The 23,682-nt window shown below is 42.1% G+C and overlaps 2 protein-coding genes across 2 annotated transcripts in view; one reads left to right on the top strand and one right to left on the bottom strand.

The window, feature by feature from the left end:
* LOC119657150 (tubby-related protein 4) overlaps nucleotides 1-23,682 on the top strand; it is a 146,623-nt gene that overhangs the window by 74,701 nt on the left and 48,240 nt on the right. The gene's annotated exons all lie outside the window — the stretch shown is intronic.
* On the bottom strand, nucleotides 7,033-22,019 carry LOC119657152. Its single transcript, XM_038063928.1, has 5 exons — nucleotides 21,704-22,019; nucleotides 21,517-21,644; nucleotides 21,165-21,447; nucleotides 20,794-20,918; nucleotides 7,033-7,442 (listed from the first exon to the last, which is right to left on the bottom strand). Exons 1-5 carry the CDS (start codon nucleotides 21,798-21,800, stop codon nucleotides 7,173-7,175), a joined length of 903 nt encoding a protein of 300 aa, XP_037919856.1. The 5' UTR covers nucleotides 21,801-22,019; the 3' UTR covers nucleotides 7,033-7,172.

The following is a 23,682-nucleotide window of genomic DNA, read 5'->3' as shown; positions in this document are numbered from 1 at the left end:
AAATTAAATAAAAATCAAATAAGGTTAATAATAGTATATTTCTATTTTTTCCGTAATTAGCTTCGGGCCCCCTTTAAATTCATCCTAGAATCATGTGCACTAATGTAAGCATTAATATAGATGGAAATATAGTGAACTTTTGGCCGTGAGAGAGAAGAATCCTCCGAAGAATTTTTGGGCTCCTACATGAGGAAGGACGATTCGTAGCCTACATAACGACGAAATCTATGAACGATACCATGTGCGTCAGGTTGTGGATAATGGATATGGAATTGGTGGACCTCGGCGCAAAACCGAGATGTCTGGAGTCCCTTATTAAAGCGGGCCTAGACCGGATACCGGTTGTTGCGTCGTAAAGGGCGCACCCAATTTGTATTTATATTTGATAAAACTCCGAATATTTCCCTTAGTAAATCAATGTGTAAAATATTCAACAAACGAACGGGGTGCTCACAATAGGATCACACGTTTTATTCAAATCCAAAACTCACGAGCTCGGTAACTACATATTTTGAAATTTAACTTCAATGTGACCTAACCCAACCATAAAGTCTGTCCCGTGAACAAAATAATCTAATCTTCGGCCAGACACCATTAATATTAAATTAGTAAGGACATGATTTAATGTTTCCTATTTCCCTACTTCCGTAAACTAGAACAAAAAACAATTTAGGTCTGTGCTTACCAGACTTCCGTATCTGAGTGCCCTATGGAACCCGTGACGGCATTATGCTGAAAAACGGTATGCTTTCATATGCATGAGATATTTTCCTGAGATACACTCAGAATATACATAAATATGTTCCGTATAAACTAAGGATCCATTAAAAGTCCTAAAGTGTATGCTTGCTCTTCTGCACAAATATTTACCAAAGATACTTGCTACCCGAAAAAATATAAAAATAACTTTTATGTAACTTTATTAGATGGCATATAAAGTATAGACGCACACAAAGCAAATTGGAAGCAAGGCAAAGCAACGTGACTTCTATCGAAAGTTTACACACGTAAGGATCAAACTACGGAGAGAAAATCCCGTTCAAGACATTTTAATATTTATTGCCAATCGATTCTGAACCTTGAGCAGCTCCTACGGTTGCAGACAAGATGATAAAATAGCCAGTCGAATCGTTACGTAGTTTCTATTCCAATGATTAGGAAAATTGAATTTTGACCTTTTATATAAAAGTTATATCAGATCCGAAATAAATGAAATTTCATTAGGGATTATCTTCAAAGAGTAGATACTTCGCACGCTTGAAGAATTCGAATTCATTTTGTAATATTAGAAAGTTATTCAACGTTTCGTGTAGGTAGAGCTAAGCTCTTGCCTGGAAATCAACGGAAAGTAGAACTCTCGGCTCCTCCATTGATTTCTGCGATAAAACGAAATTTACTTTGATGAATATAAGCTGGAGCCATCCTGTGGTCGCGATAAATAATAATCCAGCGTCAAAGTTCCTGAAACTTTTCTATCTAACATATCTTTCCACTCATTTGTGCCGAACATTGGTTCATATTTTCTAGCATGCTCAACATTCTGTTATTATGATCGCCATTCATCCTTTGGTGGGGTGTAGCGCGTCAATCACACCTACCCGCCATCGTTTGCGATTATCTAAAATACCCTTTAGCACCCCCACGACTTCCCGAGACATTGATACTCCTCCTCTACTGTTCTGCGCCAATTGCCATTCCATGGCATGGCGTAGTCCATAATGCAATTGTCGCCCTTCCTTAATGTGTAACCGATCACAGTGCATACGAGTGATAGGCCTATGCGGCGACCAAGTTCTTCGTTTGAGATACTGTCAGGCCACTATTAAGCACTGCCTCCATCTCATTATCTCAGAGCTGGGGGTTTACGTTAACAATCCTTCCTTATTGTACTGACATCCATAGATGCACAATCATGATATTTGTTTTAGAAAGACCATGTATATACATCTGCGATTTAAATACCTCGGGTCAACGCTATCAGCCAATGGAGGACTGCGTTATGAAATTGCTTCACGCATTAACGCAACCTGGATGAAGTGGCGTTCCACAACTGGTGACCTTTGTGATCGACGTATCAACGAACGTCTCAAATCTAAAATTTACCGCAATGTTGTCCGTCCAGTCGCTCTCTATGGTTCTGAGTGTTGGCCGACCATAAAAGACAATGAACGGCGTCTCGCGGTAATGGAGACGAAGATGCTACGTTGGACTAGTGGCGTCACACGTTTAGATCACATCCGAAATGAGGATATCCGCGATCGTTATGGGGTTGCACCGATCGTGGAAAAGTTGCGAGAGAGGCGTCTTCGATGGTATGGTCACGCAATTCGTGCAAACGAGAATTCACTTGCCAAGATTGGTCTGAACATCGAAGTCGATGGTAAACGACCAAAAGGCAGACCTAAGCAACGGTGGCTTGATACGGTGGACGGGGATTTGAAAGCCTCGAGATTGCACCCAGATCAGGCATTCGCTAGAGCCAAATGGCGAAACCGATCACGACGAGCCGACCCCGCTTGTGAACGAGACAAAGGCTGAAGAAAAAGAAGAAGATGTATATACATCTGCGATGAGAGACTGCAGGCTCCTGCTATCTTCGCTTTTTATATATATCTACGGCCTGTATCATATATAAAGAACAGGACACATAATGGTGTAACGAAAGGTTGAGCTTTCAATAGTAGTAACCATCCATATTGATTAGCAGGTGCCCTCTACTATGAAAGGCCGCTAAAATATTTCATATTCGCAGCCCTGACGAGAGAGAAGGGGGAAGGATGTATGTTCTATGTTCTGTTGGGGTACGGACCCAAGCAATGACATCAATGCCGAACTACAAAATTCGTCTTTTTTCGCAAATACACGCCACCAAACGTTGGAAAATATCTTCATATATCCACCTTCAAAAGGGACGATTTCGAGTTTGCAGAACGACCAACTTCCACAAAGGGGCTCGAGCTTGCTATAGTAGACCTTCACTCTGCCACAAAAATTGTACACCCCCTTTTTCATATATGGTGCCCTATTCCTCGCTTAAACACAACATAGGGACCCCGAATGCCTATTGTGCGAAGAAAAAGGATAATTGAAAAACCGACATATTGCCGAAAGTGGTAAATATCCAAAATTTAGGAGGGCGTTGATTGGAATGGGAATATGAAATTTATTCAAGTAACCCGCAATCGTCGCAGGGTGGCTCAGGATTCACTTTAGCAGATCATCTACAATTCTACGATGAAAACTGCCAAAATAAGTGAACTCTACAGAAATCATCAAGGCGGCGTATGGGTTACGGTGGCGAAGCTTTACAATGTAGCATGAGTCGGTTAGTGACTTTGTTGGGACGAATGTATGCTGCTATGTCCCACCCAGTCTCACATTGTCTGAATTTGCAGGCATGTTAGACAACGTTGTTCTCGAAACAAGGGGATGAAGATCAAAGGTAATTACTGCTGATTTTGACACGGGGGCCCTCGAATGGTGAAGCAGAGAGGCTAACGCGGATTTAGTTCTGACCAACGTATGTGATGTAATCACCTTTTGGAATGAAGGAGAATGGTGAACTGAGCAGCCTTGAACTTGAGTGGCCTAGCTAGTTATCCATCAAAGCAGGAAGGAATATTTTAAGGCGCTTTGTTCAGAGGGGAGCGTAAACCCGTGGGGAAGCGCCTATAAAATTGTGATGGGATGACGCACAGGCTTGCCATCCCCACGCATCATGTGTACGACCCTTTTGTTGAAAATCATCCAGGACCTATCCTCCCAACAGGAAAGGGCGCTGGCAGCTTTCAGAGATCTCCGAACAACGGCTATTCCGGCAATTAGCAAAATCGAAAGATCTACAACAAAGTTGGCGATAATAAAGTTTCAAGCCTAAATGGAATACCTAATAGGACCCTTAGCTCGATGCGAAACGCAGAGCGAACATGTTCGCAAAGTGGTTTGATGCGTGCTTGTCCAAAGGAATACTTCCTGCAGCATGGAAACCCCAGAAGCTAGTACTGCTGTCTAAGGAAGGCGAACCTCCAGGCGAGATATCCTCCCTATTTTCAAGACACTATGGGGAAAATGTTGCAATACATCATTTTCCGGTGTGGAGAGCCAAGAAAGCCTTTCACATCGACAGTATGGGATCCATTAAGCCAGATTAACCATAAAATTGATTACTAACCTGAACCTAACCAGGAACGCGATTTTCGGAATTCGATCAGTTTGAACTTAATATGGAAGTTTCTGACAACTATTAGTGTTATCATAGTTATTTAGCGGAATGAAGGCTCTGGTATGACAAGGAACCCAAGAGTGCCCTATCTCCACGAGTATCCCACAGGGCTCTGTATCGGGCAAACCGCTGCAGAACGTCATATACAAACATGTATTTAATATTTCGGGTTTAGAAGAAGTCGCGGTAGTTAGTTACGCCGATGATATAGCACTATTTGCAGTCACAAGGCATCTAGAGGATTCTGCGTTATATTCATCCCTCATGGTCCTCATTGCCAAACGACGTAAACCGAATTGCGCTCGCATTAAAATTAGCAAGAGCATTAGCAAGAGTTATATAGAGCTCCCTTCACCTTTATTGAAAGAATTCGGAGGGTGAGAGCTTCAATGACTGGACTATATGACGAGGATGATGTTACCGAACGCGGGAAAGCCATGGTTTACTTGGAGGTTACTCATTACCAGAGTAGTGAGCACGATCTTACTTTATATAGCTGCGGTTTGGGGAAAAACACTTCAAAGATCATGCAATGCGCATAAACTGAGCGCGATCTATAGAAAAACAGCACTATGTGCTCTGCTTTCAGAACCCCCTCAGATGAGGCAGGGTTTATCTTGTCAGAAATAATTTCGGTTGACATCTTGGCAGATGATTAGATAATCTTTTATGATAAAGAACGCCAAAAGAGGGAGTCGTTGGGAATGCTCAGGAAAGGGCCGGAGGATATACAGACTGCTTTCTACTACCAAGGAAGAACTGGATGGAGAGACGGGGTTTCTCACGCGGCATGATGATATCGCCAGTATCTGTACAGGTATAAATTGGACAACTCACTTGATTATCCAAACTGCGATGGAGTTCCCGAGCACTTAGACCACATATTTTTCCACTGTCCAAGTTGCATAGACCAGATGAAATACCTAGAAGAAACTGTAGATGAGACGTCGATGCCAGGAAATTTGGTTTCAGTAGGTACAAATCTCATATAGCGGTTACATCCAGGTCAGGGTTTTTTGAAGACTTTCACCGCGCCAATAGTATAAAAAGGCGTTGTTTTGCATAAAACCTTTAGAAGGGAAAACGGGGAAAGTTTTAATTACAAAGGCTATAACTTAACCTGTAGAAATAAGCTCGGAGAAAGACAAGAAAAGAACACTTCCAGAGCTAATGTCATCTCAACATCCATTGGCTATTGCAGAGGCAATAGTATTCAAGGATAATTGCTTGCGTCCGAATGACATCTAATTTCCTTGTGGCATTAATCTTATTTCCGCAACGTTGAAACTCTATGGGGATGAGGAAAAAAAAGTATTGGTTTCCATTAGACTTATTGGAAATTTAATTTTGAAAAGTTAGAAGCATAGAAAACGGGAAAGTGCGTATTCTGTACCACTTTTATTGACAAAGATGCAGACGAGATATTAAATCACAATTCTAGAAACTAATTTTGTTCGCAAAGTGGTTTTAGATTTTTTTTTTCTTTTATTTCAAGACTAGCATCAGCCTTGACGGAACTGAATTTGAATCAATATTGAAATCTATTTAGTATAATAAAGTAAATTTAAATAATTTGCTTGAAGAGGAGTAACGGCAGGAGTTACTTATTATCGTTTCACACAAGTGCTATTTGGAATAATTACTATTGAGCTAATAAGAAAGCGTAAATATTTAGATTTGAAATTTATGTGTTTATCTTTGCCAAAAATATTGAATCAAATCATCATCATCAACGGCGCAACAACCGGTATCCGGCCTTAGTGAAGAACTCCAGACACACCGGTTTTGCGCCGAGGTCCACCAATTCGATATCCCTAAAAGCTGTCTGGCGTCCTGACCTACGCAGGTCCACCAATTCAATATCCCTAAACGCTGCCTGGCGTCCTGACCTACGCCATTGCTCCATCTCAGGCAGGGTCTGCCTCGTCTTTTTTTTCTACCATAAATATTGCCGGGCTGGATCATCCTCATCCATATGGATTAAGTGACTCGCTCACCGTAACCTATTGCCCTGGATTTTATCCACAACCTGACGGTCATGTTATCGCTCATAGATTTCGTCGTTATGTAGGCTACGAAATCGTCCATCCTCTTGTCGGGGTCCAAAAATACTTCGGAGGATTCTTCCCCCGAACGCGGCCAAGAGTTCGCAATTTTTCTTGCTAAGAACCCTAGTCTCGGAGGAATATACAATATAAGGACTGGCAAGATCATTGTCTTGTACTTCGGATTTTGGCGCTAACGTTGTCACCATGTACTTCGTCTTGCCTTCATCAATGTACAGTCCGAGATCTCGCACCGCCTGCTCGATCTGGATGAAGGTAGACTGTACATCTCGGGTTGTAATTCCCAAAATGTCAATATCGTCAGCATTACCCGTTTCGAATTGAGGATCTTCTTTCATTATTCCTCCCTCCTAAGACCTTAAATTGTCTAAAAAAGAATATCTTCCTACATTTACGATGCCAAAGTAGGGAAAAGAACTCACAAACCTAGCAACTGTCATCTAAAGTCAGTTCATGGGTGGTAAAGATGTATCTTGGTCCTGATCCATCCTGATGCAAGCCTCAAATGTACCGGGATCAAACATTTTCAGACACGAGCTATGAGGGACTGAAGAGTCCTAAAGATCCATCCCCATCCTGGAACGCGAGCAAAAAAGGAAACGTGGATCGGCAGGACACTTCACTTTCATGTGTTGCCGGACCTGAACGGTGGAAATTTGCTACTTTTCCATGGTTGAGGACAGATAAAATAATTGAAGATCGTCAAGCCGGAGTCATTCCAAAGACCCAACTCAGAGTTTAAAATATTTTATAAACATGTTTATATATTTCGCATTGTATTTACTAAAATATATATATATATAAATATTAATTTAAGACGAATTAAAGCGAATTAATAAAGTACAATTTATCGACATTTTTCGAAGTAGGTTAGCAACAATTATTCAATTTCTTAAGGCTAATAATAAACTACTTAGCAATACAATAATGACGCTACCTTGCAGGAACCTCTCCTGACCATTGCACATTATCTGCTTTAAATTTCGTGAATTCTCAATTGAAGAAATTAAAGGTAAATAGTCAGCTGGCTTGTCTTCAGGTTCGAAACCATAGATTTTGCATTCCACATCCAACGATGTCGCATTTTCTGCTTGTATAACAGCTTTTATAGACTGATATGTCAAATGTGAGAAAATTGCTGTAGCGTTGTGTATCTAGAATTATTAAATAAAATAGATATTTGAAATATTATATCCTGGACACATATATAGGGCGCGTACGATATTTGGGGACAACTTAGAGTAAAACTAATTATGCTTTTACTTTGAACAAAACTTAATGAAAATCCGAGAAGGCAAACAGCGAAGACTCCATCGGGCAGGAAACCAAAGTACTTAGAGTGAAAAACAAGTCGGGAAACCGGAAGCTTCAGATATGAAAAGTTTTGTGTATTTCTATTATAAGGAGATTTGAATGTGCACTTGTCCCATTAGTATGTAGCACGTAATATATACATATATTATGTGAGAATATCCACTTTCAAGTGATATCGACATTCAAAGTCTTCAATTTGCACAGAAGCGACGGCTTTGACCTATTATAACTTCGTTAATAATTATGTAGAATCATGCTCTGTGTAGTAGATTTCAGATTTCTTGGTTAAGTAGTTTCTGAGAATGGGCCCGTTAAAGAAATGATCACTTTCAACCCCTTGCACTCCTCACCTTTCCAACGAATGTCAAAACTAAGACCGCCTTCAGAAAGTGCTAATCGGGACCTTTCATTTGACACCCCACATCACTATATTCGATGAAAAAAAATTGCACCTCCCTTTTGCATGTATGAAGACCCCTCTTTAAATTCGATGTAAAAGGATGTAACTCACTATATGCGTGAGCGTTCACAGTTTCCACCTTTCTACCAAATTTGGTGTCAATCGCTACAACCATATCCGAGGAAAATGCGTGTGACGGACAGATAGACAGATAGTAAACCGATTTGTGTAAACACAAAACCTTAAAAATCAACTTAATGCAGTGTCTGTGATGTTGACGGAAACCGTTAAAACGCTCGAATTAAAGTTGAGAGCAGCGCTGCCTTCACTAAGTATCCAAGTGCCTGTAGCACAGTTGATAGATCAACGGTGTCAAAAGCATCTAGCAACAGCATCCCAGCACTGATCGGTAATGTCGTCGAAGAATATATGGAAGTCAACATGACTATATGAAGAAGATGATGATCCATTTAATTTCGTTCAATGTCAGAAGCACAGGGATAATCAGATTAGTGCAAAAATTATCCTGCTTCTCATCCTAATCCAAATATCCCTAAAAAGGTGGAAGTTTCAACAATCACAGAGTATAATATCAACGTATCCAAATTTTTGAAAACCCTCCCGAAAAAAGGTCTTCAAGCGCCTTTAAAAAACATAACGGATAACACTTTAATCTTTGCGGAGTTAGTTGATGATTACGCCAAAATATTCAGCCCCATTAGAAATCATGTTCCTAACATCACTACCTGAACCCCTCCAACTCTAAGGACATTGCCAATGAATATCAAAGGCCTTCGCCAGGAAACAGACCCTGAAGATATCATGCCTGAACTAACCCAGAAGCAGGCGCAAACTTTGTTACCTCGAAGGAAAAGGCAATATTCAGTCCATCCTTGACTATTTCCTGTTGGCTGAGTAAACCATACACTCTTTTCAGGTGCAGTCACGTAAAACAATACCATGATGACTTTGCAGTTCAATTCAAACTGTCTTTCTCCTCATAACTGCAAACACGAGTACTTAAAACAATTATATCCCCGCCTATACTGGGACAAATTCCAACTTCGTTTTTACCAAGAACAAAGATCCTATTTGCAGTGGTGCAAGAGAGGCGCAAGTACTACCAGAATTTTTCGAGCCTCAGCCCAACACTACTCCGCGACGGAACAAACCGACTTTCTTGTCAATTATTGATTCAACAGTTAAAGTCTCCGTCTCTGACAATACAGATAAATTGACAACTTTTCTACCTTGAATCCATCCAACAAACTGTCAGATATAACAAGATTTCGGAGCCTATGTCAACTCGTGAAACTTACTAAAAGTCTCAACGGTCAAATATCAACTAGTCCCGACGAACCCCCGAACTTCGTCATCAAAAATCTACCCAAGACATCGATGAAGTTTCGTCTTGCAGTGTTTAATAGCTGCATCAATAACGGTTTCTTTCCCAGCACCTGGAATATAACAAAAATAATTGCCATAAAGCAATACCCACGAGCAATAAAATGTGACACCCATCTATCTAACTTGGGAAAACTGTTCTAGCGAAAGCGTGGACTGTAGAGTTTATCCGACACTGAGATGTCAAAAGTATTATTCCTCATCACCAATTTGGGTTCTGGCATAAACACGGAACACAACACGCATTGAGTTATCATCACGAGACCATGACCAGTGGACTAAATGTGAATAACCTATAGTAGCATGTGCACTGGACTTAGAAAAGCTCTTCGACTCCGTATGTGTAAACGCACTCATATATAAAATAATTGACTAGGAATTTCCTATCCCCATTATCAGACTTGCTATTTTTAGCAGCGTTGGAGTTGAATACTCCGACTTCCTGCCGGTAACTTCGGGAGTACCGCAGGGATCCATTTATGGACCAATACTTTACAATTTTCTCACGGCTGACGTTCCGATTCCTGTTAGGGGTGCAGATATCATTCAATTTGTTGACGGCACATTTATCTTCGTATCTTCGTACCTTAGGCCCGACAAGGCAGCCAAAGTGACTAAAAATTATATGAATCAGTGAAACCAAAACGCAGATCTGTGCTTTTCAGAATCAGTCTAGATACAGTCGATCTAGATATATTCACAAAAGAGCTAAGAGCTCCTAAGCAATGAAGTACTTAGAAATTTAAATTTCATGAATTCCTGAGATTTAATCCACATCTAGAGCTCACCATTAGCAAAGCACGCGGTGTAGCTAGTAGGTTTATATACCAGAACAAAACTCACTCTTTACAAAACCCTTACGAATATAAGGCCTATTATTTATTTCGGAGCCCCTATGTGGATCACTTCCTCAACGAAAGCCGTGTGAAAATGTGAGGCATTCCAAAGCCAAATCTTACGCCACTGTACCGGTTTGACCTACAATATGGTGGACAAAAAAATATGGCCGCAACGCGGAACAAAAATAAAACCCTTTGGAGAGTTTGCTCGCTATCTAATGGAGAGATTCTCCGAAAGAACGGGGAATCATCCAAACCCACTTGCAAGGTATCTATAACTAACACAGAATACCAAAACTCAATTGGCCACCTTCTTAAGGTCCTGCCAAATTTTGAGCACTAACATAAAACTTTGTGATGCTCTTTGCCTGGTAAGGGTACACAGAAGTTAAGGACAGTGTTATAAATAGTAATGTTTAGTTAGGTTCAGTTGTAACTTAGTTTTAGGTAATTTTAAGTAAGTAGTATAAAACCTTCTAGTGTTTGTAGTGCGAGCGTAATTTCCTCAAATACTATTTGTCTTAAAAATAAAATTGTTAAGGTCGATGTGTAACGTAAAATATATACAGGTGAAGTGAATTGCGGAGAAAGTAGGGTAGGCCAAATAATTGTAATAACTTTGCAATAAAGTTAAGCTAGTTGCTGAACTTGGGTAAATATAAGTGACCTTGTTAGAAGTAAAAGCCACTATCAAAAATAAAACTAAATCAGACCACCGAAAATGCTTTGAATCATTTCTAGAATTGAGCATCCATTTGTTTTCGCCCTATGACAATGATACTCTAACAGAAATTAGAACAAATATTTTCTGTCAGATATTTGGCATCGAATTTTAATTCAGATATGGTAAACGTATCTTAGATATGAAGGGGAGGAAAAGCAAATCATTAATTTTTGGACATATAAGCATATATTCATAGAAAGTAAAGCAAATTAGCAAAACCAGAAAATAAAATCATCTTAAATTTGAGTCTGATAGTTAAAAAAGTTCTTTTCAATTACATCTAGTCTACTCATACTTCTTCCATAATATTAAAGTTTCCCTTGTTTGTAATCGTTGTTAGAAGTACTTCTGCAAATTTTTCTCTCTGTAAGTATCAGATTTTTTCCCGAAATTAAAGTGGATACTCGAGTCTCGAAAAGTAATCCAATTGCCTTCAATGAGTGCAAATTGGGCGTCCTGCCAATGCTGAAATATCCAATTATTTTTAAATACATCTTCTTATATGTACATACTTAACATATATACATGCATGGTATGACTGACGTGAGATTGGGAAATCGAATCGAACCAGAATAATTACCTCATAAAAGAGGCATTACAGTTCGCGTGGCAGAATACTTAATCGATAAGATGAGTTATTTATTTTCAACTGAGTTTCAACAAAAGAAAAAATATTGCACCAAATCCATCGAGTTTTTGCTGAAAATGTGAAAATCTATTTGCTTTATGCTTCATTGCCATAGAGATAATGGGCGATAGTGTGCATTTGTATTTAGATCATCATCATCATCAACGGCGCAACAACCGGTATCCGGTCTAGGCCTGCCTTAATAAGGAACTCCAGACATCCCGGTTTTGCGCCGAGGTCCACCAATTCGATATCCCTAAAAGCTGTCTGGCGTCCTGGCCCACGCCATCGCTCCATCTTAGGCAGGGTCTGCCTCGTCTTCTTTTCCTACCATAGATATTGCCCTTATAGACTTTCCGGGTGGGATCATCTTCATCCATACGGATTAAGTGACCCGCCCACCGTAACCTATTGAGCCGGATTTTATCCACAACCGTACGGTCATGGTATCGCTCATAGATTTCGTCATTGTGTAGGCTACGGAATCGTCCATCCTCATGTAGGGGGCCAAAAATTCTTCGGAGGATTCTTCTCTCGAACGCGGCCAAGAGTTCGCAATTTTTCTTGCTAAGAACCCAAGTTTCCGAGGAATACATGAGGACTGGCAAGATCATAGTCTTGTACAGTAAGAGCTTTGACCCTATGGTGAGACGTTTCGAGCGGAACAGTCTTTGTAAGCTGAAGTAGGCTCTGTTGGCTGACAACAACCGTGCGCGGATTTCCTCATCGTAGTTGTTATCGGTTGTGATTTTCGACCCTAGATAGGAGAAATTGTCAACGGTCTCAAAGTTGTATTCCCCTATCCTTATTCTTGTTCGTGCTTGTGTTTGACCAGTGCGGTTTGATGTTGTTGGTTGATTCGTCTTCGGTGCTGACGTTGCCACCATGTATTTTGTCTTGCCTTCATTGATGTGCAGCCCAAGATCTCGCGCCGCCTGCTCGATCTGGATGAAGGCAGTTTGAACGTCTCGGGTGGTTCTTCCCATGATGTCGATATCGTCAGCATAGGCCAGTAGTTGGGTGGACTTGAAGAGGATCGTACCTCTTGCATTCACCTCAGCATCACGGATCACCTTCTCGAGGGCCAGGTTAAAGAGGACGCATGATAGCGCATCCCCTTGTCGTAGACCGTTGTTGATGTCGAATGGTCTTGAGAGTGATCCTGCTGCTTTTATCTGGCCTCGCACATTGGTCAGGGTCAGCCTAGTCAGTCTTATTAATTTCGTCGGGATACCGAATTCTCTCATGGCCGTGTACAGTTTTACCCTGGCTATGCTATCATAGGCGGCTTTAAAGTCGATGAACAGATGGTGCAACTGTTGTCCATATTCCAACAGTTTTTCCATCGCCTGCCGCAGAGAGAAAATCTGATCTGTTGCTGATTTGCCTGGAGTGAAGCCTCTTTGGTATGGGCCAATGATGTTCTGGGCGTATGGGGCTATCCGGCCTAGCAAGATAGTGGAGAATATCTTATAGATGGTACTCAGCAACGTGATACCTCTATAATTGCTGCACTGTGTGATATCTCCCTTTTTATGTATGAGACAGATTATGCCTCGCTGCCAATCGTCAGGCATTGATTCGCTGTCCCATACCTTGAGCACAAGTTGATGAACCACTTGGTGTAACTGGTCGCCTCCATATTTAACCAATTCGGCTGTAATTCCATCGGCTCCGGGCGACTTATGATTTTTTAGCCGATGAATTGCACGGACTGTTTCTCCTAAACTTGGTGGTGGCAGCATTTGTCCGTCGTCTTCAGTTGGCGGGACCTCCAACTCGCCGATGTTCTGGTTGTTCAGTAGCTCATCAAAGTACTCAACCCATCGCTCTAATATGCCCATTCTGTCGGAAATCAGATTTCCCTCTTTGTCTCGGCAGGATGAGCATCGAGGTGTATAAGGCTTCATCCTGCTGACTTGTTGGTAAAACTTCCGCGCCTGGTGCGGTTGCTCCCTGTACTTTTCTAGTTCACAGACTTGTTGGTTCTTCCAGGCTTCCTTTTTCCGTCTGTGAAGTCGCTTCTCCGCTCGACGGAGTTCGTGATAAGTCTCTGCGCGTGCCCGCGTTCTTTGAGAATGCAACATTACTCGGTATGCGGCATTCTTCCGTTCCGTTGCTAGCTTACATTCATCGTCAAACCAGCCGTTCCGACTCCTTTTGCGGCTGGGGCCAAGTATATTTGTGGCCGTATCCATGATAACGTTCTTCAGATGGTTGTGAAGATCATTAGTTGATGCTTCATCTCCAGGTCCTCTATTGACTGCGGTTATTGCGGCATCCATTTCCCTCTTATAGGTGTCGCGGAGGGTTGTGTTGTGGATGGCTTCAGTGTTCACTCTCACCTGATTGTCAGAGGGGATTCTTGGTGGTATTGTTATTCGAGCTCGGAGCACCATGCCAACGAGATAGTGATCCGAGTCTATATTGGCCCCCCTATATGTTCTGACATTCATCAAGGCTGAGAGGTGGCGGCGTTCGATCAACACGTGGTCAATTTGGTTGAAAGTGGTCCCGTCTGGAGAGGCCCACGTATGTTTGTGGACCGCTTTCCGCGCAAACCAGGTACTTCCAACAACCATTTCGTGTGACCCTGCTAATTGAATAGTCCGCAGTCCGTTATCATTTGTTTTTTCGTGTAAGCTATGGGAGCCAACGTATCGCCTGAATACGGGCTCCTTCCCTACTTGGCTGTTGAAATCCCCAAGTATGATTTTGATATCATATCTGGGACAGGCTTCGAGGGCTCTTTCTACTGCCTCGTAGAAGGTATCCTTCTCCGACTCTGCAGTCTCCTCTGTAGGGGCGTGAACGTTTATGAGGCTTATATTTCTAAACTTGCCTCGCAAGCGCAGAGTGCATAGCCGTTCGCTTATACTTTCAAAGCCGATAACAGCAGGTTTCATTTTTTGGCTGACTAAGAAACCTACTCCGAGCACATGGTTTACTGGATGGCCGCTATAATATATGGTGTAGTGGCTCTTCTCCAGGAAACCGGTCCCTGTCCATCGCATCTCTTGCAACGCTGTTACATCAGCCCTATATTGGGACAGGGTATCGGCTAGCTGCTTATCAGCTTCATCTCTGTACAGGGAGCGCACGTTCCATGAGAAAATGCGCAAATCGTTGTTCCTTTGTCGTTGCCGGGTCCGTCGTTTTAATATCCGTCCTATCCGAGGCTCCTGTTGTGGCTTCGTAACGGTTGTTTTCCGTGTAGGGTTGTCAGCCCTACCCAACCCCCAACCTGGAGGACCAGTTGGTACAATTTGTCCCGTTTTTAGGCGCGGGAGACTCGCCTTCATCCTTCTCCGTCTGCAGCTTTTCGTTAAGAAAGAGCTCCCAGCGGTCACCACGTGGAGGTGGAGATAGGGTTTGGTAGTAGAGCTGTTGGTGTTGGTTCAGCAGGCATTTCCCAGGTTTTATGCTCCATCGTGGGTACCAATCCACGTTTCGCCCCGGGACCTATACTACCCTTTGACCACTTTAGATATGAAACTTTTAAACAAAGAGAAGATTGGAAGAGGTTTTTCATGAAAATTTATCAAAACTAGCAGCATTTGCCTAATTTTCATGCTCGTATGCTTAGTTTTGGAACAAATTGAAAAAAGTCCAACAAGCAACCATACTCAATATTCTTCATTCGTTCTGTGAAATTTATAATTTAATTTTTTAAGGTTTTGTCGGTTTACTGTCTGTCTATTTGTCCATCACACGCATTTTTGTCAGAAACGGTTGTAGCGATTGACACTAAATTTGGTGGAAAGTTGGGAACTGTGATAGCTCACGCATACCGTGAGTTACATCCTTCTAAGTCGAATTTAAGGGGGTCCCTATACATGCAAAAGGGGGGTGTAATTTGATTTGACTCAGGTACTCATTTACAGCTGAGTCAACTGGTATCCGACGTCAGATCACGATACAAATCCCACAGCCGCCAGTGGGATTTGAACTGCGACCTTCCTTATGACAGCCTTGTGCTCTAACCACTCAGCAACACGGACGCAATAGTATATTATCAACTTTTAAAAATTGACTGGAAAACCCCCCTTAAGTTCATCCTTGGAGTACAATTTTGGGCCAACATAGGACAACGTCTCGCATACACATGCCATGTTTCATCGAAATCCGGCCATCAGTGCCAAAGTTTTGACACTTATCAATTTCACGCGAATTTACTGCATCTGCAGGCATGCAAATAAGATATATATTGTATGTGTGGCCTTTCATTCCTTGGTAGGATATAGTGCGTCAACCACATCTACGCGTCATCGCCGCCGTTACCTGAACTGCGTTTCAGCTCACCCTCACGACTTCCCGCGACGCTTGCACTCCTCCTCTACTGTACAACACACAATATGCCCATGGGCAACCCAGCCGTCAGCCATCTTGGAAGAGTACATTCCACTGCATGGCATAGCCGGCCAGGCAATTATCGCCCTTGCCAAAAGTGTGACCTATACACTGCCACTTCTATCTTCCGATCACACCGCATACGAGTTCCAGGCCTGTACGCCGATCAAATTTGTGTGCCGCGTGTCAGGCCAGCCTACTCCGATGATACGACCCATACAGGTATTGACGAAAGCCTGGAGCTTCTGAGGTACAGTGGAGTTCACTTTCTAAGTGCTGCTCCCATACAGCAACACCCAAAGAACACTAGGATAGAACAGTCTTAATTTAATCCTAGTGTTGAGATAACTGCATTTCCAAATTTTAGATAGGGCCGCAAAAGGGATCTAGTGCTGTTAATGCGTCGGGCGACATCTAGTTCGATGCCACCGACGGCAGGAACCACGCTTCCTAGATATACAAATTGAGCGATGCTTTGGATGCTCTGCCCATTAATGCAAATACGGAGAGTGTGATAACCCGTCATACTGAGAACCTTGGTTTTGTTGATATTTATCTTAAATCCAAATCAACTTGCCTTTCTTTGCAAATCCAGAAATCGATAAAGGGCAGGTCAAATGAAGATATAAACTCCGCGCACTGTTACAAAATGATCTTTAGGGTGTTGATGCGATCGTTGCACGAGGATCCGGAGCGGAATCCAGCCTACTCTCTGTCGATCAAGTTTTCGAGGTGTTCTTTGATGCGTTCCAGGATTATCTGTTATCTTTGTGACGGCAGGGAGCACGCAGATACTCCTCCAATTGTCACACTCAAAACGGGTGCCCTTTTTGGAATTAACGATCACCCCCTTCTTCCACTTTCTGGGAAAGCTCTCGGATTCTGAAGATTTTTATATGAGTGGATACAGAAGATCTGCAGTAACTGCAGGTGCACCGATAAATAACTCTGCGAGACCGTCAAGCCCAGCGGCTTTACTCCGTTTGAGAGTGTTGAACGCCAAAATGATTTCTCTTCTGCTTGGGAAAACAGTCCAAATCCGCTCATTACGTGGCTAGCCATTTCAGCCACAAGGTGAGGAACCTCACCGGATGTAATATTGTTAAGAACCATGGTGAAGTGTTCTTTCCACCCCTTCAGTTGTTCATCATCATGGGTGAGAATTCGACTGTTGACGTGCTCCACAGGACCATTGAAAGATTTGGGAGCACATTCAAGCGCTTTCATGATACAGCATCTTCCACTTTCCTAACCCTCGGAATCGCAAATTCTCTCTTGTCACGGCATACATTACGCTACACTTTTCGGCATTTTGCACGGTAATTGAGTTCGAGCTCGTCACGTCCGCAATGGTCAGAAGAGCCTTAAACCCCTTCCGTTCATTGATTCACTTCCACCACCCCACAGTCAGCCAGATCTTATGACGCCCCTTCAGAATATGGCCAACGACCGGTGCAGCACCCGAGAAAGGAGCATTTTTGCTGGCGGCTCATCGAAATTCTCAAGGGCGCTACTCAGTAGATCTGCCGTTTAATCAGCAAGATAGCTACCCCACCATCGATCTCCTTCGAGGCAGTTTTCAGCGCCTCTCTTGTTATGCACAAAGATATTTTTTGTTAACAACTATGGTCCACCTCTTCTCTTTGTCCATTTCATCACTTTCCATTTTAATAGCACCCTCACTCCCCTATGTTTCACCCGGTATCAAAAATATCGTCAGTTTCGCAAAGAAGTAATCGAGCCCTTTCATTTGATACCCCACCCGACCATATTCTGTAAAAAAATTTACGGAGGGGGGCCTCATACATTGGGGGCCCCTTTAAACCCAGTGCTAAATGATGCCATTCGTTTTATGTAAAGGAATTGACAGACCACATGTTCCCATCAAATTTCGTGACAATTGGTTTAGCCGTTTCCGAGTAAATCGGATGTGACTGACGTGATTGTTTGTACGGTGTTGGTCAATTGAAAAACAACTAACCTTATTGCAGGCCCTGTCGCGAACAATGCGCCACCAATGACGAGGTGTTGTAAGTTGTAAAAATCCACGAACCTCCCACCATTAACGTTACGGCCGCTAAGACCGTGTTTCCCTTTCACGTGTCCGAGCAAGGTGTTGTCAAAGCAAATCTTGCCATTCAAATCACCATCCCAATCACAATGTCACCTTTAGAAAGCCTCCCCTTAACTGTGTGTAATTGTTCGTAGAATATATCCTTCTCCACTATATCGGAAATGTCCGCTGGTGCATAGCATTGTACACTTGTGATGCTCCTTCAACTGGACCGCAATCTTGCAGTTAGAAGTCTATCAGGGGCCGGCTCAGCTCAAAAAGCGCGCCTTACCATAGCCTTCACAAGCAAGCTAACATCGGATTCGCGTCTGCTACCACTTTGATATACGAAGTACGAAAGCACATTGCCCCAAGAGGGAGAGGAGTACTCTTCAGAGTTCCACCATCTTGCTTCGATTGTTCCCGGTCGAAATGGAAAAAATGAATATTCTGATACCCTTGTTACCGTTATCGAGGAGTATGCGCGCATTCCAGAAACCAAAGAAAATCCGTTTTAGATAATCATGAGGTCAGCCCTCATGCGAGGCGTTGTTAAAATCTCGGTACCAGTAAAGTTCCAAAATTTGATAGTTGCAGCCTATTGAAGATGACCTGTTCACAAAGTTTGCCAATGCCGTTTAATAGGTTTATAGGCCTATAAGATGGAGGATCAACCGAAATTTTATTTGGCTTTGCGACTAGCACGAGCTTCTGTTCCCTCCACTTTTCCGGGAAAATCCCTTCTGTGAGGCACATCGTTAATGGCTCAGTGAACCACCTTGGAACTGTTTTGATGGCCACCACCAGAGCTTTATACGGAATACCGTCTGAGCCTGGGGCTTTATTTTCGACAATCTTGTCTGCGGCTTCCAGGACAGATCTGTCACACCCGATATACTCGGAATCGGCTGAAACTATTGTCACGAAAGTTGGTGAGAATGTGTATCAAATGAAAGGGTCCGATTACTACTTTTCGAAACTAATCTTATTTCTGATACTAGGTGAAACAGAGATGAGTGTCCGCTCAAAATGTGTGCCACAAAAAATGTAATAGATCCCGTTCTCAGAACATAGTCAACCAAAAAATCTGGAAAAATGCACGATAGTGCAGCTGTACGGAATTTAAGCTTTGAAAGACATCCCATTCCGATATCTGGTCAGATAAAATTAATAATGGCATGTTACTATATTTTAGAAATTTACCCAAAAAGCTCCCTTAAGTTCATTCTGGAAATATTTGGTACCATTATAAGTAAAACTGTAATACCCAATTTTGGAAAGTTTGAGTAAAATCCAGCTATTATTAACATTGAAATTTCAGGAGGTCAAAATTTTGTATTTCACGGGAATTGATTGCACTCTACGACATCATCATTTTTAGCTATGTACAAATCGACAAACTTTTACGGTTGGCTAGTTTCTGAAAATGGGTCCGCTAAAGAAATGATACTTCCAACGCCCGCACTCCCCGCCTTTCCAGCAAATATCGAAGATAACACCGGCTTCGGAAAGACCTTTCATTTGGTACCCCACATGGCTATATTTGATGTAAAAAAATTACTTCCCCCTCCCCCTTAAATTCGACGTAAGAGGATATAACTCACTGCAGCCTGAGCGTTCACGGTTCCCGTCTTTCCACGAAATTTTGTGTCAATCGCTATATCCGTCTCAGACAGACAGGCAGACAGAGAGATCTCCAATTATAATCTCACCCAGCTTCTCACGGGGCACGGAGGATATCGCCAACATCTGCACAGGTTTAAATTGGAGACCTCACCCGACTGCCCAAATTGCGATGGAGTACCAAAGGAGCCAGAGCATGTATTCTTCCACTATCCAAAATTTGTAGAAGAAAGCAGAAATCTAGCGGAGACTCTAGGAGAGCTGCTGGTACCAGAAAATCTGGTACCGAAAATGGTAACACAACAAGAGAATTGGGATGCGGTCAACTCCATGATCGCATCCATCCAAAATAAACTTTGCAAGACAGAGAAGATGAGAAAAGCGTGGTCACGTACGCCGCGTAAAGAAGAAAGGTGACTGATTCCGCCCCGTGATATAATAGGGTGGTTCCGCGGGGCAGGAAGTGAGTCGGGGGTGGTTTTCGTGGACGAAAATCCCACACACTAGTGTGTCTAGACCAGTGTCTTTTGAAGATTTCGACCTTCTCAAAAAAAAAAAAAGACCGATCGACGGACAGACATCACAAAACCTCATGTTCTGTATTTAATGTAAAAATCTAATTAAACTACTCCGAAATAATGAAACCGTAAAACAATATAGATACATTCAGGAAAAACGGACACATTCTGTAGAAATACACGATAAAATGATTTGACGCGAAAAGATTCAGAGTTACAAACTGAGATACATGAGCATCCACACATTTGCTCCTCTCTAATTCTATAAATGGGTCAATTTGAAACTATTCTCAATGGGAATGTTGACTGTTGACTGTTCGTTTTTTAGTTCTATTAAACACGTTGAGGACAAGTATTCGTTACCGATGGGCAATCTTTCGGGAAATCTTTCTCAATAATTTCATTAATGTTCCTTTGCAACTTTCCAAACCATAAATGGTCCAATTTTCCACCACTGAGATATAATTTTGAAGATAACACTTGACATTACTAAACAAAACTATGTATCTTTTCGTACAAATTCGAGGCTTTTAAAAGAAATTTTCACAGTTTTCACTTCCTTTTGCAAAAGTTCTTGGAAAATCTAGGTTTATTAGAGGCTTTTAAATGCTTAAAATATTAAAAGGGAGTGAACAGTTTTCTTTATACTTACATCAAACGTTTTGAACTGTATATACGTCAGATAATAGCTATCGATGAACCTGAAAGTAACTTCATGTTGAGATGGAAAGTCAGTCAAAGTTGAAGACTGGAAGTCATGGAACAGCAGTTTATCACCTGAGGAATGAAACAAAGTGTCGTGATTGCAATTCCAATATGCTGAATATTGAAAGCTATTGGAAATTAGGGTCACTCAGTTTAAGCTCATTTTCTAAAAAGAAAATGCAGCTTCTCACAAACTTTTGAATCTGCAGCATTTACGCGAAATCATCTTACGTATATCAATGGTGTAAACAATCAAAATGAATATTTAAACAATTTTTGAGGACGGAAATTTCCCTATTTGGAAAAGATACAACTCACCATTCTGTCTGTCCCCTACACTGATGATTTCCGTTCCCAGGTCATTAACTTCTTCATCGTCATCGTAATCATCATAGTCACTTTCTACGTAATCCTCATTGTCAGCTACCAATACTCCTGAAAATTGGCTGTTCGGAGTAAGTGCTGATCTGAAATTCTCAGGGACTTCGTTGAAATCCATGCCAAAAACACTAACGGTCAGTTCAAACTCCAACACCCCGACAGCGGTTATTACACCATGAAGGACACTGTCGTAGCTCAAAACGAACTGGGCTTCGACATTCTGAAAAACACCACCAGCTCACTATCTATTCGCCTTCATAACTAGCACAATTTCACAAGGAAAACTTACGGCGTCTGAATATAAATCGATGCATGTGATAGCCATTGTTATCGGGTGCCTGAAGGATACCGTGTGATTTACCGGAGTTTCGGAAGTCGTAGGGCTATGTAAGGTGTCCGTGAAAATGAGACGGTCACCTGAAATCACAACGATACGAGTCAACGTCACTAAGCCAAATCCAATTTCAACAAAATACCATTCATTCGCGACCCAATTCTGTGAAAGGACTTCATTTCGACCGCAATTCCAGTCAGGATAATCGATACCACTAAAGATAATACTATTTTCGACATTATGCTATGAACTCGCAACACCTTCGATATAAATTGGAACTTTCTAAATAGTATAGTTTGTTGTTTCGCGGACTTTTTAGCAATAAGTGCGGATCGTTGGCTTTTCCCTCACGTTCATTTTCCAAAAATACCGAGTTGGTCTGACACTGAATCTGTACTCGCGGACGCTAAGAATAGTCGCCAAAGTCAGTGGGCGCTAGAATGAAAGCTTTCTGCCAAAATATAAATACATAAATAATTGCAACGTTTAGTGGGTCCTTTGAAATGGCGAAATATTAATGAAGGCAAATAAGAAACTGGAAGGCTATTTATAGAATAATTAAGAGCGCACAGCTTCCGATTGTTTATAATAAAAGTGAGACCTTTAGACCTTTAGTTGGCAATGGATGTGCCTTCTGTGCGGCTATTGCAAGCAGTGGAAAACTTGTACATTGAACTGAACGGTGTCCGTTGAAATAATATTTTGAAAAACAAATCAAAAAGGGTGTAAAGCTTTAGTGCTTTGATTTGTGTGAGCTAATCATAAGATACATTAGTCATGTTTGTTATTAGATAGACAAGTCGACATTGAATAGTGAATTGGTTATCTAGGTCGATTCTGTGTACATCGTATTAACGGAACCACTTGACATGTATCTGTAATTCAGGGACAGATGCGCCACATATAATTATCTGTTGACTATTCAAGGGTTAAATGACACCAACAGACTTCACCTCCTCAACTCATTTAATAAAATTTGGAAACAACTCCAACCACCTCTGGAATGTAAGAACATAAATATTGTACCGGTTCCCAAGAAAGACAAAGATCCCTCCGACATAGTAAACTACACACCTATTTCTTTAATGAACGTTTTTGCTCACCCCTCGAACACCACTTTGCCGTGATGGGGGAGCTTATGGTAGTTTACTACTACACTAAAGTGTCCAAAAACACATGAAGATGGAAAGAAAGGATTGTAACTCTCCAAGTGGTAAGAAGTCACAGACTTCGAATTCACCCCCGACTTTGAGAAATCAGGTCGTGACGGAGGCACAGATTTGGGAAACCTCAACAAATTCATGTTTCCCCACGGTGAAATCTGTGGAAGACAGGTTCTCCACTTCAGTGAAAAACCTACACCCGGTGTCTACGGCTACCAGAAAGGATAGTAAAGCAACTCCCTTAATGAGAGGAACTGGAAACCTGACTACGACCAAGCTGTCGGTGACACTGTTGCCTAACTCTTCTACAATACGGGAGAGTGAGGCTCGGCAGAAGGAAACTTTAGTCATAAAGGAGAAGGGACTACAGGCTTGCCTGTCAGAACCTTCTCCTCCGCCTGTACCCGGAAAAACGGATGAAAGGGAAGCTGGTAATATAGATGCAACTGGTCTAACGTTGGTACGTGAAAACAAATCCATGCAGCCCGAACTCCGTGAACCTGGGAGGGCTCCCAGTCGACGACAACGGAAGACACTGCGAAAAAAAGCTAAGGTTATTGGTAATAAGGACATGAACGTTGCTACACCACCAAGTGTGGCGATATCCAGAGAAATCGGACGCAAGAAATCGGAACTTTCGGCAGAAGGTGAGGACAAGCTGGTAACCCCGGTAAGATCCACACTGAATGCAGCAGACTTTTCAATTAGCGGCGGTTTTCATACATAAGAGTTAGTCGAATCAACCTGCAGCATGCCAAAGGTTCTTCCTTTCTACTGGCGGTAAGGCTGATAAAGTTGCAGGACCGTCCTTATATATTTCTGGTTCAAGAGCCGTGGGTTCGTTATAACAGAATCTGTGGTATTGGATCAGTCAAGGAGACTAGCATGTTCTTCGATGAATAACCCTCGAGAACGCAAGCCTGCGTTCTGATTGTCAAAATTGTAAGAGGCAACCATG

Source organism: Hermetia illucens, chromosome 5 (genome assembly GCF_905115235.1).
Source record: "Hermetia illucens chromosome 5, iHerIll2.2.curated.20191125, whole genome shotgun sequence".
Taxonomy (NCBI): Eukaryota; Metazoa; Arthropoda; class Insecta; order Diptera; family Stratiomyidae; genus Hermetia; species Hermetia illucens.
The sequence above is the reverse complement of the archived record's forward strand: the minus strand, read 5'-3'. Positions and strand labels throughout refer to the sequence as shown.